This window comes from Physeter macrocephalus, chromosome 8 (genome assembly GCF_002837175.3).
Source record: "Physeter macrocephalus isolate SW-GA chromosome 8, ASM283717v5, whole genome shotgun sequence".
Taxonomy (NCBI): domain Eukaryota; kingdom Metazoa; phylum Chordata; class Mammalia; order Artiodactyla; family Physeteridae; genus Physeter; species Physeter macrocephalus.
The window spans coordinates 145,358,979-145,372,784 of record NC_041221.1 but is presented as its reverse complement, the minus strand read 5'-3'; the positions used below and the strand labels follow the sequence as shown (position 1 = coordinate 145,372,784).

General features: G+C 41.6%; 1 protein-coding gene across 1 annotated transcript in view; it reads right to left on the bottom strand.

The window, feature by feature from the left end:
• Positions 1–5,231: 5,231 nt before the first annotated feature.
• Positions 5,232–13,806, bottom strand: part of DCTN4 (dynactin subunit 4) — a 31,105-nt gene continuing 22,530 nt past the window's right edge. Inside the window, exons 11-13 of the mRNA XM_007118371.4 lie at positions 13,388–13,495; positions 11,206–11,303; positions 5,232–8,382 (exon numbers count right to left, since the gene is read on the bottom strand). Of these exons, the coding sequence (XP_007118433.1) occupies positions 8,169–8,382; positions 11,206–11,303; positions 13,388–13,495 (420 nt within the window). The 3' untranslated portion in view covers positions 5,232–8,168. The remainder of the gene's footprint in view (positions 8,383–11,205; positions 11,304–13,387; positions 13,496–13,806) is intronic.

Sequence of the window (13,806 nt, the reverse complement as noted above, 5' to 3'; positions counted from 1 at the left end):
GGACACGGGGAGGGGGAAGGGTAAGCTGGGATGAAGTGCGAGAGTGGCATGGACATATATACACTACCAAATGTAAAATAGATAGCTGGTGGGAAGCAGCCGCATAGCACAGGGAGATCAGCTCGGTGCTTTGTGTCCACCTAGAGGGGTGGGATAGGCAGGGTGGGAGGGAGACACAGAGGGAGGAGATATGGGGATGTATGTATATGTATAGCTGATTCACTTTGTTATAAAACAGAAACTAACACACCATTGTAAAGTAAGTATACTCCAATAAAGATGTTAAAAAAAATAAAAACAAAAACCAAAAATAAATAAATAAAGGCATTAGAAACATTCACATACAGGTTGTTGTACAGACATAGGCTTTCATTTTGCATGTGTAAATACCTAGGAGTGGGATTACTTGATCATATGGTATGTTTTTTTCCTGCATGAGAAAGTGCTTGCGTTTATCTGAGCTTCGTGCATCTGTGATTTGTTGTCCTTCATTGTATTTTGAAAATTCTTAAGTGTCATCTCTTTAAATATTCTGCCCAGTTTCTTCTCCATCTGGGACTCCAATTACATGTTAGACTATTTGATATCATCCCATAGACCTTGAATACTCTGTTTTCTTTTGGGGAGTTTCAGTTTGGATAATTTCTATTGACCCATTTCCAAGTTTCCTGATTATTTCCTCAGGTATGACAAGGTGTTCTGATGAGCCCAGAGAAAATATTCCTCATCTCTGATCCTGTGGTTTTCATTTCAATTTGTCCCTTTCTTATAGTTTCTACCTCTCTGCTGAAATCTGTTCATGCATATTATCCCTATTTTCAACTAGATCTTCGACATGTTAATCAGAGTTTAAGTCCCTGACCAATAATTCCAACATCTGGGTCATACCTGTATATGGTCTCATTGTTTGTCTATCACAAATGGGTTGATTTTTCTTGCTTCTTTGTGTATCTCAAAATTTTTATTGAATGCCAGTCATTACTTATACAACAGTAGAGACTGAAGTCAATAGTATTAATGCTTGGAAATAGGCAAGCCTCTTCTGTCAGGCCATTCGTGTGGGGTTTGGTCATTCTGGTCAGAAATTGAGCTAGGTTTGGGTTTTGTTGTTGCGATGGTTGCCTTCAGTGTTTGAAACCACAGGTTTCATATCCACTAATTTTGTGCTTTAGGTTGGGGCTGAAGAATTTTTCTCAAGTGTTCATACTTCATCCTTAGCTTTCAGCTGTCCTGCATACCTGCACCATATGGTTAAGTCTCTATGCCTTTGCCCATGCCCCCAGCAGCCACTTGCTAGGTTGGTAGTCAGGGAGGACTCAGGGATTCTTTGTTCTAATTAAGCCTCAGTCTTTTTTTTTTTAATTTTTTAAAATTAATTATTTTTGGCTGCGTTGGGTCTTCGTTGCTGCACGTGGGCTTTCTCTAGTTGTGGCGAGCGGGGGCTACTCTTCGTTATGTGCGGGCTTCTCATTGCGGTGGCTTCTCTTTGTTGCGGAGCACGGGCTCTAGGCACACGGGCTTCAGTTGTGGCATGCAGGCTCAGTAGTTGTGGCTCACGGGCTCAGTATTTGTGGCTCGCAGGCTCAGTAGTTGTGGTGCACGGGCTTAGTTGCTCTGCATCACGCAGGATCTTCCCGAACCAGGGCTCAAACCCGTGTCCCCTGCATTGGCAGGCAGACTCTCAACCACCGCGCCACCAGGGAAGTCCAGCAGGCAGATTCCTAACCACTGCGTCACCAGGAAAGTCCCAAAGCCTCAGTCTTTAGTAGGTCCTTCGTGCCCAGGCCCTGGGAATGGGTCTTTTCTCAGCATTCTTGCCCCTCCTCTCTGTGGCAGCCAAACCCTGACTTGTATCTGTGGTTGGTCTTGAGGAGGGAGAGCTTCTTGACCTTCTTGCATTGGCAAGAGGCCTTTAATGGTATTGGTATAAAATCCTGGGGGGGCTCAGGACTGAATCCTTTCCCTCCCAAGGGTAGAGGTTTTTTCTTACCTTGTCCCAGCAGCAACGGGTCTTTACCTGTGTTCTAGAAAGACAGGGTTTTCTGCTCCTCCCCCAGTGGCTTAGGCCTTTTTGCTCCTAATGAGGGAACGGCCTAGCCGGGGGAGGCAAGGTTTCATGCCTTTCCTACTCCTCCTTCCTCCCAAACCAAGGGAGGCTCTGTAGAGCTCCAGCACCCCACTCCCCCCAGGTCTTTCTCATGAACACCCGGTGGAGGTTTTGGAAAGAGATTGTCAGTGCATGCAAGGTCCCCTAGTATCTCAGGCTCCCAGGGGTTTTATACTGTCATGTTAGCCCCAGTTTGGCCTTTGGCAATTCTTTATTTTAGTTGATTTCCTCTTACCTGCTTCTATGTTGGTCAACACTTCTTCCTCCCATGCTCTGCTACAGGTGAGCCAGTCTACATCCCATGTCTCCTTGGAGGGGTCTGTCCTTCCTTGAAATTCAGGCTAGTTGACTGCCCTGCCACATCAGCTATCTGATAGATCCAATAAAATTTATGATTTTGTCATCTATCCACTTTTTTTGTTTGAGTCAGGGTGACACTCCTTCCACACATCTACATCATAGGCACAAGTGGAACTCCTAAGTCTCCTCATTTTACTTAAATATATTTTAAGAGGAACATTTTTTATCACTTCTGTAAATGGAAAATTAGTATCACTTGTGTAGATGTAGCCTTAAGAACAATTACAATGAAAATGAAACAATATTTTTTAGTAAGTAAGCCTCTGTTGTCTGCCAAAGGCTCTGAGACAGAAGCCTATGTTTAAAAGAAAAAAAAAGTGCTACGTAAGAGAACTGATACTTTATCCTTATTTGACAGAAGGATGGGGAGAGGGGAGCAGGGCATGAGAATGATACAACTTTCTATTTGATTCCATATCATTTAATGTTACTTTCACTTAACACTTAGAGTCATTGTCTTGTGTAGGTGGTTTGTATTGTGAAATATATTTCACTATTGATGTCCCTGACCACCAGAAAATGGGGATAAATAAAGCTAACTACAATTGACCCTTGCACAATACAGGTTTGAACTGCGTGGGTCCACTTACACACACTTTTCTCCCCCACTAAATACATACTACAATACTACATGATCTGCACTTGGTTGAATGCATGGATGCAGAACCCTGGATACAGAGGGCCAACTGTAAAATTATACACAGGTTTTTGACTGCCCCAGCATCAGTGTTCGTAACCCCTGCATTGTTCAAGGATCAACTATGTTGTAATTGAGCAAGTGACTGGGCTCTGAGTTTTTGAGTTTATTCCAGGCTACCCTGACTGGAATATAGGAGAAAGAGATGACAAAGGGGTCTGGATTTGGCTCTGCAAGGGTGTGCATTACAGCAAAGGAACTATACATATACAAAACCCAATACTAGGCAGAGGTAAATGCCCTGGAGAGGTTAAGTACTACAGATTAAGACCACATCTAGATGGGAGTAGGATACCTAGGGAGCATCCTAGGTTGAGCTAACATCGGAACAAGAGAGCTCCAGGGAAGTTAAGATATTTGGCTTATGACAGAGGCATATGTATATTTTTAAAAAGATAAAAGACCAACAGCTACGTAAACAAGGAAAAGGAAGATGGTATTAATTTATTTAACAAATATTGGTTGTCTGCTATTTGCCAGGCATTGCTCTAGGCTCTGCAGATACATCCATTTTTTAAAAAAGACAAAAATCCCCGTACTGTGGAGCTTATGTTCTCATATAGTGAAACAAAAAATACAGTATATAGTGCTGGATGGTAGTCAGTGCTATGGGGGAAAAAAGCAGCAAAGAAGGGGGATACGTGTTCAGGGAAGAGCAGTTTACATTATCACATAGGGAGGTCAGGGAAAGCCTAAGAAGGAAGCATTTAAGCACAGACCTCACTGGCGGGGGTTTGAGTTGTTCAGATATCTGGGAGAAGAGTTTTCCAGGCAGAGGGAACAGCCAGTACAAAGACCCTGAGAGGGCACAACCTGGGGTGACTCAGGAATAGCAGAGACTTGTGTGGCTAGGGTGTAGAGAGCAAGGGAAGTAGTTGATGAATTCGGGGAGGCAGGGGTGGCCAGTGGGTTTCAGGTCCTGTAGGACCCCCTAAGCTATTGTAAGGACTTTATATTTGTTTTGCTCTTGAGCAAGCTAAGAAGCCTAAGAGTTTTAAGCAGAGAAATGACTTAATCACTCTGGCTGCTATGTTGAAAACTGACTAGAGTGGGGCAGGGACCAGGGTGGCTTCAAGACCAGTTTAGATGCTACTGTAATTATCATCTAGGGGTCTACATAGATGATGCTGATTTGGCCCAGGATAGTAACGTTGGAGAGGCTGTGAAGTAGTCACAGTTTGAAGACAGACCTGAAAGGATTTGCTGACTTACTCGATGTAGCATGTAAGAAGAGTCATTGGTGATGCCAAGGTCTTTGTTGTGAGCAACTGAAGGGAAACAATTGTCATCTAGTTAGGGACGAATGCTGGAGAGACAGATGTGGTGAGAGACAATCCAGACTGTGGATCTGCACTTTCACAGACTATTCTAGAGTTGGTATATGAATTTGACAGATGGCCTGAAAACTGGGTGAGATCGCTAAGAGCGAGTGCAGAGAGAAAAGCACTGTAAGAAATGAGAGCTGGAACACTCCAAGGTTGGGAAGATGGGAAAGAACTAGCAAAGGATACAGAAGAAAAGTTGCCAGTAAGAAGGAAAACCAAGAAAGCTGTGTTCTGGAAACCAAGTGAAGTCTTTCAAGCAGGGAGACATCCACTGTGCATGTGGGATCTTCCCCAACCAGGGATTGAACCCATGCCCCCTGCGTTGGGAGCACAGTCTTAACTACTGGACCACCAGGGAAGTCCCTGACCATTATATTTAATGGTGTGGATTCTTGGGGACCTAGACAAGAACAGTCTGGTGATGTGGAAGGGGTGGCAGCCTAAGTGGAATGGATTCAGGTGAAAATGGGAAGAGGAACTGGAAGGTAAAGTTAGGCATTTTGGGACTTCCCTGGTGGTTCAGTGGTTGGGACTTCACCTTCCAATGCGGGGGGCACGGTTTCGATCCCTGGTCGGGGAGCTGAGATCCCACATGCCTCGTGGCCAAGGAACCAAAGCACAGAACAGAAGCAATATTGTAACAAATTCAATAAAGACTTTAAAAAATGTTCCACATCAAAAATAAATAAAGTTAGGAGTTTTGCTGTAAAGGGAATAGAAAAATGGGGTGGTGGCTGAAGAGGAGCATAAGGTCAATTTCTTTTAGATAAATCATAGTATGCCAATGGAAATGATGCAGGAGAGGGAGGGGGAGAAATTGGTGAAGCGAGGTCTTTGAATAGGTAAGAGAGTGAGACTGAGTGCAGTAAGTGGTGGGGCTGGCTTTAGACAGGAGAAACATGAACAATTCATCTACAGTAAGAGGAAGGAAAAGTTGAGTACAGATGAAAGTGGATGAGTGGCTACCTGAAAGGGCTGGGCCACTTTGTACACTTAAAAGGATATCTTTGGGAGCAAAGACCCAGGATAAAAGCTGGTAGAGTCCTAACAACATAACATTTACATACTGGTTCTGATAATATGTTCATAAGGAGCTCAAGCAACATCTATCTATATGTTATAGTGAACTACCTTGAGGGTCTACCTTAGTTCATTTAGACAAATGGAAGAAGGGAGCATGCCCCACTGACTCTCATGCTAACCCTAACTCCACCCCCGGCATGCTACTCCAACCAGTCTTCATGAAACCAAACAAAAGACACTTCTCAAGCTTTTCTGCTTTATTTCACCACGCGAAGTTAAGCAATCAGGCAAAACAGTAACCTGTCATTCATAAAGACCAAGGAGTGCCTCTCATTCCCAAAAGGGACCAAAAAAGGATGTTTCTTTACAAATATGCATGACATTTAGCTCATTAAACAGTATGAACAAAAGAAAACTCTGGTGGGCTAATCAAATCACAAATTCAAATTAACTTAGCTTTAAGTTTCCAAAATTGTAGTTTCTAGTGCTAATGACATCTAATTTGCCCGCAGTGGTGCACACTGACTATACTTTAAAAATCTTGCACCTAATCGAATATAAAAAAGGAACAAATAAAATTCCAAATTCACCAGCTACAGGTATTGAACCATTTCTACTAACACACAGATACTGAACCATTTCTACTAACACACGAAGTACCAGCTTGCACTGAAAACTATCTTGAGGAACCATTTAATCAATGGCTCTGTTATTCTGCAAGTTAATTTGGCTTCTGAGGAAAAAATTCTATGATCAAAAGTGTTTTTGTGTTTCTGTGTCACATGGGGGTGATGAGACCCATTACTTCAACATTATTATTTCTGGGAACAAACACCAGCTATATGCCTTAAACACGTAACTGTGTGTAGTCTATGCAAATGTGTAAACATAGGAAGCTATCCTCTACCTTGAGGCCTATCTCCTCCACTGGCAAATATGGAGCACTCACGTCACAGGAGGCTGTAGTGGGTACTGAAATAAAAATGAATTTGACACTCTGTGGGGTCACAAAATGTTAAGCTATTTCTATAGTCTGCAGATTTGTCATTATACAACACCCTGACCCAACTCCTAACAGGCTAAGCCTTATAACTGTCATAATATTGGAGACATGAGTGTTTTTTTTCTCATACTGCAGCATATATATTGCTCTGTGCAATACTGTTTCATAATATTGGTTTGATCTTAAGAGTACTATTTAGTGTCTTTCAGAGGCTTCCTAAATATTTTTATCTTCCAAGGGGAGCTGAAAAGTAACTATGTCCTGTCTGTACTCTAGATTATTATATATACCTTTAATTTTTTTTTTTTTTAAACTAAAGGCTTGAACTTAAAAACAAAACCAGAATAAACAGGAAATTTCTCTTTCCCCAAAAGTCGGTTGGCTGCTTGCTAACAATACATTTACAGCAAATGTGGTGCAGGGGGTGGTCTACTTTGTCAAGTCTCAGTTGAGAAAACATCACAGAAATTAAGGTTAGCAACCCAACTCCAGGATACCAAGTGAAAACAGCATGTGTGCTGTTAGGCAAGTATTCTTTATGATTTATGGTAAAAATGCTCTTATTTGACAAACCCTTCGATAAAAGTCTTAAATGCAGGAAGGGAGAAGGTTCTTTTCTGAATATCCAGTTTTGGATTGAAGAGATTACAAATGTTAACTTCCCCTTCAAATCAATGGAAAGAACATTAGTTCAGATCATGATAAACATCTAACATTTAAAATGTTTTCTGCATTCCAGAAATGAACTTGTCCACCAAGTTTTCTTTGGGCTCTTTCCAGGTCCCCAGTACTCAGAACAACTTATTGAGTTAAAGAGGCCAAGCCGAAGAGAAGGATAGGGAGTAAGACATAAAGACTGGCTCGCTGAAGCAGCATCAGTCCCTGGATATTGTGGCAACAGTTAAAATGAACAGAATTTGCCACCCCCTTGACATGACGTGTAATTGCTTGCTTCTCAAATTCTTCCCAGAAGAAAAAGTTCTGTATTCTACTGGGAAAAAATTTTTAAGAACAATTAATAAATAAGTATCCTATATTCACTTAAAAGAGGGCAAATTAAGGTGCCTTAACTATTTCACAGGTTTTTCCAATCATCACAAAACTAAAGACAACATGACGATTCTATTATCCTGTCAAACGGATGGGAGCCAAGATGGCAACTGAAGGGATATGTTTAGAGTGCTAGATTATATCTAGTGGAATGCAAAAAGCAGCTGGTATACTGAGACCAATGCTGGGTCATCAATAGCGAGCCTACCTTTCGGTTATTTTAAGTTTCATCTGTGAGACTGTGATCCTTTATGAGATCAGATCGGGAGATAGTATGGTCAGTTTCTCAAGTGGTCAATCGAATGCCACTCCAAGGAACAGCCACCCCGTTTCTTGGGATGGAACTATGCTGTTGTTAGTCAACGTGCAGGGTTCAGTGAGGGAGACACAGACTTACGGGTGTTAACAGAAGAGAGGGCCAGAGGAACAGCAGTCACCCTGTGTTCCTAATGCCTTGCCTATGCCCCCAACCTCCTAGGAACAGGATTCAGTAGTGCATGGGTACATCATTATAAACAAGGCCTAACGAAGCAGTGGCTTCCACATTTTAACGCGGGTTCGTGATGATACTGTCCTTTGGGATCTGCCCGCCACTGGAACACTTTAAGGAAGAAGCGGGCCCAAGCTGAGTTCCACATGCTGGGTGAGCCAGATGACCTCTGTACCCTGGTCAGCTTCTTCGATGGGGCGGATGGGGGTGGCCAGGTTTTTAAAATCGTGCTTCATCTTAAAGCACACGGTCACTTCGCCCTCCTCACGCTGTGGGGTCACTTTGATGAAAATACCCACTTTGTTGGCCTTTCTGAAGGCTATAATGCTATGGAAGGAAATAAGCATAGTATTAGGCAGGTCGCAAGTCAGCCAAGCCTGTTAGACTCACAGTCATTTTATGCCCCACAGGAAATCTCTGTTGACAAGATATGACCACCATCCCGTTTGTCAACAATGAAGAGCTTCTTCAGCAAAATGCTGACCTCCTTATTTTTTTAATATTACAACAGTAAAATATAGTCATAAAAATTTTTAATGGGGAAAAGTAAGTCTTTCCTCTTATTTTCCTCCTCAGTACACAGAGAACAACTGTAAACGGTTTGGCTCTTAACCTACCAAATATTTTTCTGTGCACTTACACTTTTCTGCTTTTTTAACCAACACAATAGGGACACTATTCTGTAACATGCTTTTTTTCACTGTTTATCACAAACACCTGTCCATATTGGTATATATAGGTCTTCTCCATTCTACTTAATGGGTGCATAGCGACCATAATTAGTACACACCGATTTCCTCTGTTATAAACATCCCTTCACATTAACCTTTATATACATATGGTATTATTTCTATAGGATATAGACGGATGCTAACTCGGAGCTTTAAAGGAGTTTCTGGAATACCATAAATCAGTGTGTTTTGTAAATAGAGTCTGTAAATTAGGAATTTTTAGAATAGAAAAAAATCTCTTTAGTTGAAGTTTCCATTTCAGTTTTCTGATATGCACTTGAAGTTTGTGTTTAAATAACTTAACTTCAAAAAGTCAAAAGGCAATGAAGTAAACAGAACTTGATCTACTATCCAGATGATAATTACTTTAAGAAAAGTTACTGAAATCAAATATTTACATATTATCCAGTATTAGTACTATTAATTTCCAGGTATCTGGAAGTCCTAAAAAGTACAATAATGTGGAATATAATTAATTTAATCTGTCATGTAATCTGACTGGAATTTATCTCAGATGATTTTTCCAGAAGTTCACCTTGGCTTAACAAATTTCTGTACTTAAATTAATATAATTTATATAAAGCAAGGATTATAGAGAATGCATTTTGTACTATACTAACACAATCATTTTGTAGTAACTAATCAAACCTTTGATTTACATCAGATTCATTTTAAAAATTCAGTTCAAAAATAGTAAAAAAGGGCTTCTCTGGTGGCGCAGTGGTTGAGAGTCCGCCTGCCGATGCAGGGGACATGGGTTCGTGTCCCGGTCCGGGAGGATCCCACATGCCGCAGAGCGGCTGGGCCCGTGAGCCATGGCCGCTGAGCTTGTGTGTCCGGAGCCTGTGCTCCACAACGGGAGGGGCCACAGCAGTAAGAGGCCCGCGTACCGCAAAAAAAAAAAAAAAAAAAAAAAAAAAAAAAAAAAAAAGTAAAAAAGAAAAAGTCTTTCTAGCCTTAATTTCCCAGGCAAACACTGATGCCTGGGAAGCTTTTTTTTTTTTTAAAAATTCAGATTCCTGGTGCCTACCTAGACCTGTTAAAGAGAAGCTGTGGGGTCTGGTACTCTATACAGAATTAAACAAAAAAATTAAAACACCCATGCTGGTGCTTTCTGAAGTTCACCCAAGTTTGGTAATCACCGTACTAACCTCCTCTTTGCCCTCACTTTGTCTTTCTAATTTGTCCCATGTTATTTCTTCTTTCCGGGATCTTGCAGAGGGAGCTTTTGATCGTTCTGTTAAAAAAACCTTAAATATTCCCTACACCAGTGTATTAAATGCTATTGCTTTTCAGCTCCAAGCCCACTTTCTGTAGCCTGCTTTGTGACACAGGATTCTGCTAACCACATTTCTGCTTGGTAGCCTGGCTCCTTACCAGGCTCCCTTTAGGGGCTCTAACGGAGACCAGAAGCCTGCAGGAAGAAGGGGCCTGGTCCTCCCGGTGAGCTTCCTGTCTGCATGCAGCTCCTGTGGGTAGCACTCCAGCAATGCCTCTTCACTCAGGAAGTGGCAGTATCCAGGTTTTCCAACTGCACAACCAGCTTCAGCATGCCACCCCCTCCTCTGGCACCCTGTGATGCCAGCACCAGTCAGGCAGTGTCCCCACTCCCATTTCCCAGAGGTCTGAGTTTCAGCTCCATGGGGCTCCTCCTTCAAGCTTCTAAATTTGAATCATTTAAACCATTTCCCTTTGTTCCCTCAGCCCTAGGAGTGGTAACTGCTTCATAAAATTACCATCTCCGGGATATTTCAGATTTCTTCTTAACCTTTGAAGTTACCCAGTTAACAAGTCTTTATATTAAATTCTCTCTGTTCAAATAACTGATGTGATTTCTGTTTTTAGACTGGAACCTGACTGACGTATTCCTCATCTGGGAAAGGTTTGGTTTTACTTCTCAGTTATTAGGTATGAGAGAGTAAAATCTGTTACTCTAAGACAGAAAGGCTGGGGGGCAGGTGGACAAATCCAGTGGTAAATCTTTGGGGACAGAATACTATATCCTGTCCACGACCATTAACAATCATGCACTTGAAAATTTTTTAACACAGGAAACATAGGTTAAAAAAACTGTGCTTATAGAATGATCCCAATGATGGAAATGTTAATGGTGCTAATTCTGGTGGTGAGATTTTATTTTCTTCTTCATGGTTTTATATATAAATATATATTCACTAAATTTCTATAGTAATTATTTTTATAAATAGGAAGAAAAAAATTACTTTAAAAATTCAGATAATAGGGAGGGTGGGAGGGAGGGAGACATAAAGCAGAAACTAACAACACCATTGTAAAGCAATTATACTCCAATAAAGATGTTAAAAAAAAATTCAGATAAGAAAATTGAGATCAATGAGTGGGCCTCGTGTACCAGCCAACTGTGGCGTGTGTGTGTGTGTGTCACAAAAGGATCACTCACTCAGGATCATCCTGAAAGTCCTGGGGTTCTGCCAACTCATCATACTCTGCTGCTGCATCCTTGCCAGCTAAAACAAGCTCTTTGGGAGGCACCACCACCTGGAGAGCAACACAAAGAGGGCTGCCTCAGAAGGAATCAGTGCGTTGTAGAACATTCATTCAATGGAATACAGGAAAGTATTGCCCTGACCTAGACATGCAGAAGTAAGCAGCAAGTTTCAAGAAACATACATTATTTCACTTATAAAAAGTTTAACAAACATATTGTTTGGACATTTCTGATAAAAGTATAAGAACAAAGAAATTTAAGGGAAGGGTAAAGTCAGGTGAGTGCTTACTTCACTGGGGCTGCTAAAGGGGAATTTAAATGGGCAGGATGCGGGGGCTCCAACTGTGTCTTTAATGTTTTATTTCTTAAGGGGCTGGGGGAATATGGGTGTTTGCTATATTATTCTTTATGCTTTGTGGTATATCTGAGACAGCTCTTCATTTTTAAAAAAAAAAGAAAATACGTAATGTGAAACAGTGGTTCCAACATATTTTCTGAAATGCAGATATTGGGTATGTTTTTGGCCATGAAAAACAGTTAAGCATTCTTTACGCTTAGCCTTATGTTGTAACTAGGCTTCAACTTTGCTATGTTAGAAGTTAACAGATAACAATGTATACAACATTCCTAATTATGGATATAAATGTGGCCGGGGAGCTGTAAAGAGAGAGAAAAACGGCAAAGCCATAAGCTGGGTATACTCATCAGGCACTTATTTCTGTCTCTATCCTAACTGGCACAGCTTATTAGTGTTATTTTAAAAAGGAGCAAGGACAGATGAGTGTCATCTCTCTTTGGAAGTGATGCTAGTAAATGAAATCATTAAAAAGCACAAGTAAAAAAAAAGATAAATTCTCTACTAATAAGTATAATTTGAATAATAGCTAATTAAAGATACAGGCATCCTTTCTACCAACTTTTGTTTGAGTATCGTGCTGAATTATGAGTCAGTAATAGATGGTCTATAGAGAAAAGTTCTTGTTCTAAAATTTCAAGTACTAGATGAATCATGAAGTAGCAAAATGTAGAAAGGCCTCATTTCATTCATTCAACCAACACTGAGAGTCAAAAGCACCTATTTTAATATTTAGTACTTGGACTTCCCTGGTGGCGCAGTGGTTAAGAATCCACCTGCCAATGCAGGGGATACGGGTTCGAGCCCTGGTCCAGGAAGATCCCACATGCCGCAGAGCAACTAAGCCTGTGAACAACTACTGAGCCCGTGAGCCACAACTACTGAAGCCACGCACCTAGAACCCATGCTCCGCAACAAAAGAAGCCACCACAATGAGAAGCCCGCGCACCGCAACGGACAGCAGACCCCGCTCACCGGAACCAGAGAAAGCTCACGTGCAGCAATGAAGACCCAACACAGCCAATAAATAAATAAATAAATTGACGATTAAAAAAAAAAATTTAGTGCTATGTATACTCTGTGTAAGCAGAGGGCATCTAGTGGAGGCACACCACCTTTAAAAAGGAAATGTTATTTCCTTTGTGTCTTGAAAAATGAGTATGCATCAGGCAGAAACATAGGTGTGGCCATGTATGTCAGGGGAGTGGGGATGGAAAGGAGGAATTCTAGATAAAATGAATAGCATACGCAGTCCTCCAGAAGCATGAAAGTTTATGACCCATTGGATATGTTTGGATCTCAACCATTAATATGCACAATTTCGAGAATGCTAGATTTGGGGGTTTCAGGGAAGATCATCCTGGTAGAAGAGAGAGAGGTGAGGACATTAGGGAGCTCTTAAGCTATGCCAAGGAATGTGGACTTCATCCCAACGTCAGAGGGACACCAAACAAGCTGCATGCCATGATCAAAGTTAGATCTTAGAAAGATCACCCTAATGGCAAGATGGAAGATGGGCTGGCATGGAAGTGGGGGTGTAGAAAAAACAGGGAGTTAGCAACTTACTGTCACAGTCCATGTAAGAAATGATGAGACCTTCAAAAAGGGCAGTGGCAGTGTGCTTGCAGATAAAGTAAAAAAACTCAAGAAGTGAAATCAGAAGAACTTGATGACTGTTTGGATGTGAAAATGAGACAGTGTGGAGTCCTTTAAGCCAGGGAAAATGAGGCCACTCCAGGAGAAGTCAGGGTTACTCAGGATGAGGCAAAGCGTTCCTACCTTAGCAGTGCTGTTGATATTATCAGGGTCCCCCTCCTCGTACTCCAACAGAGTCACGTGAGTGAGGTTTTCCACTGGATTCGTAAGAGTCAGGAGGACCTGGCTCTCCTGGGGAAAAAGAAAGGCATCTTTCAGACATGTTCCACTGCTGCCACCTAGGTCCACTTTCTTAGATGCTTAGATCACAAAATCATCACCCCCTCCGCCCTCCACGCCTCCAGCATTACTCTTGAACAGTAACACCCACCTGTGCCTCTACATCACTGCATTCTCAAAGTGCTCACTAACTCCTATTTCGTTACTTATATGCTAGTCTACATACTCTCTGGAGCTGCTATTTCACTGAGGAAATAGAATAGATCCCACAGAAAGGGCCAGTTACTAGATGCAGAAATTCTGAGAAATACACATTATCTAAG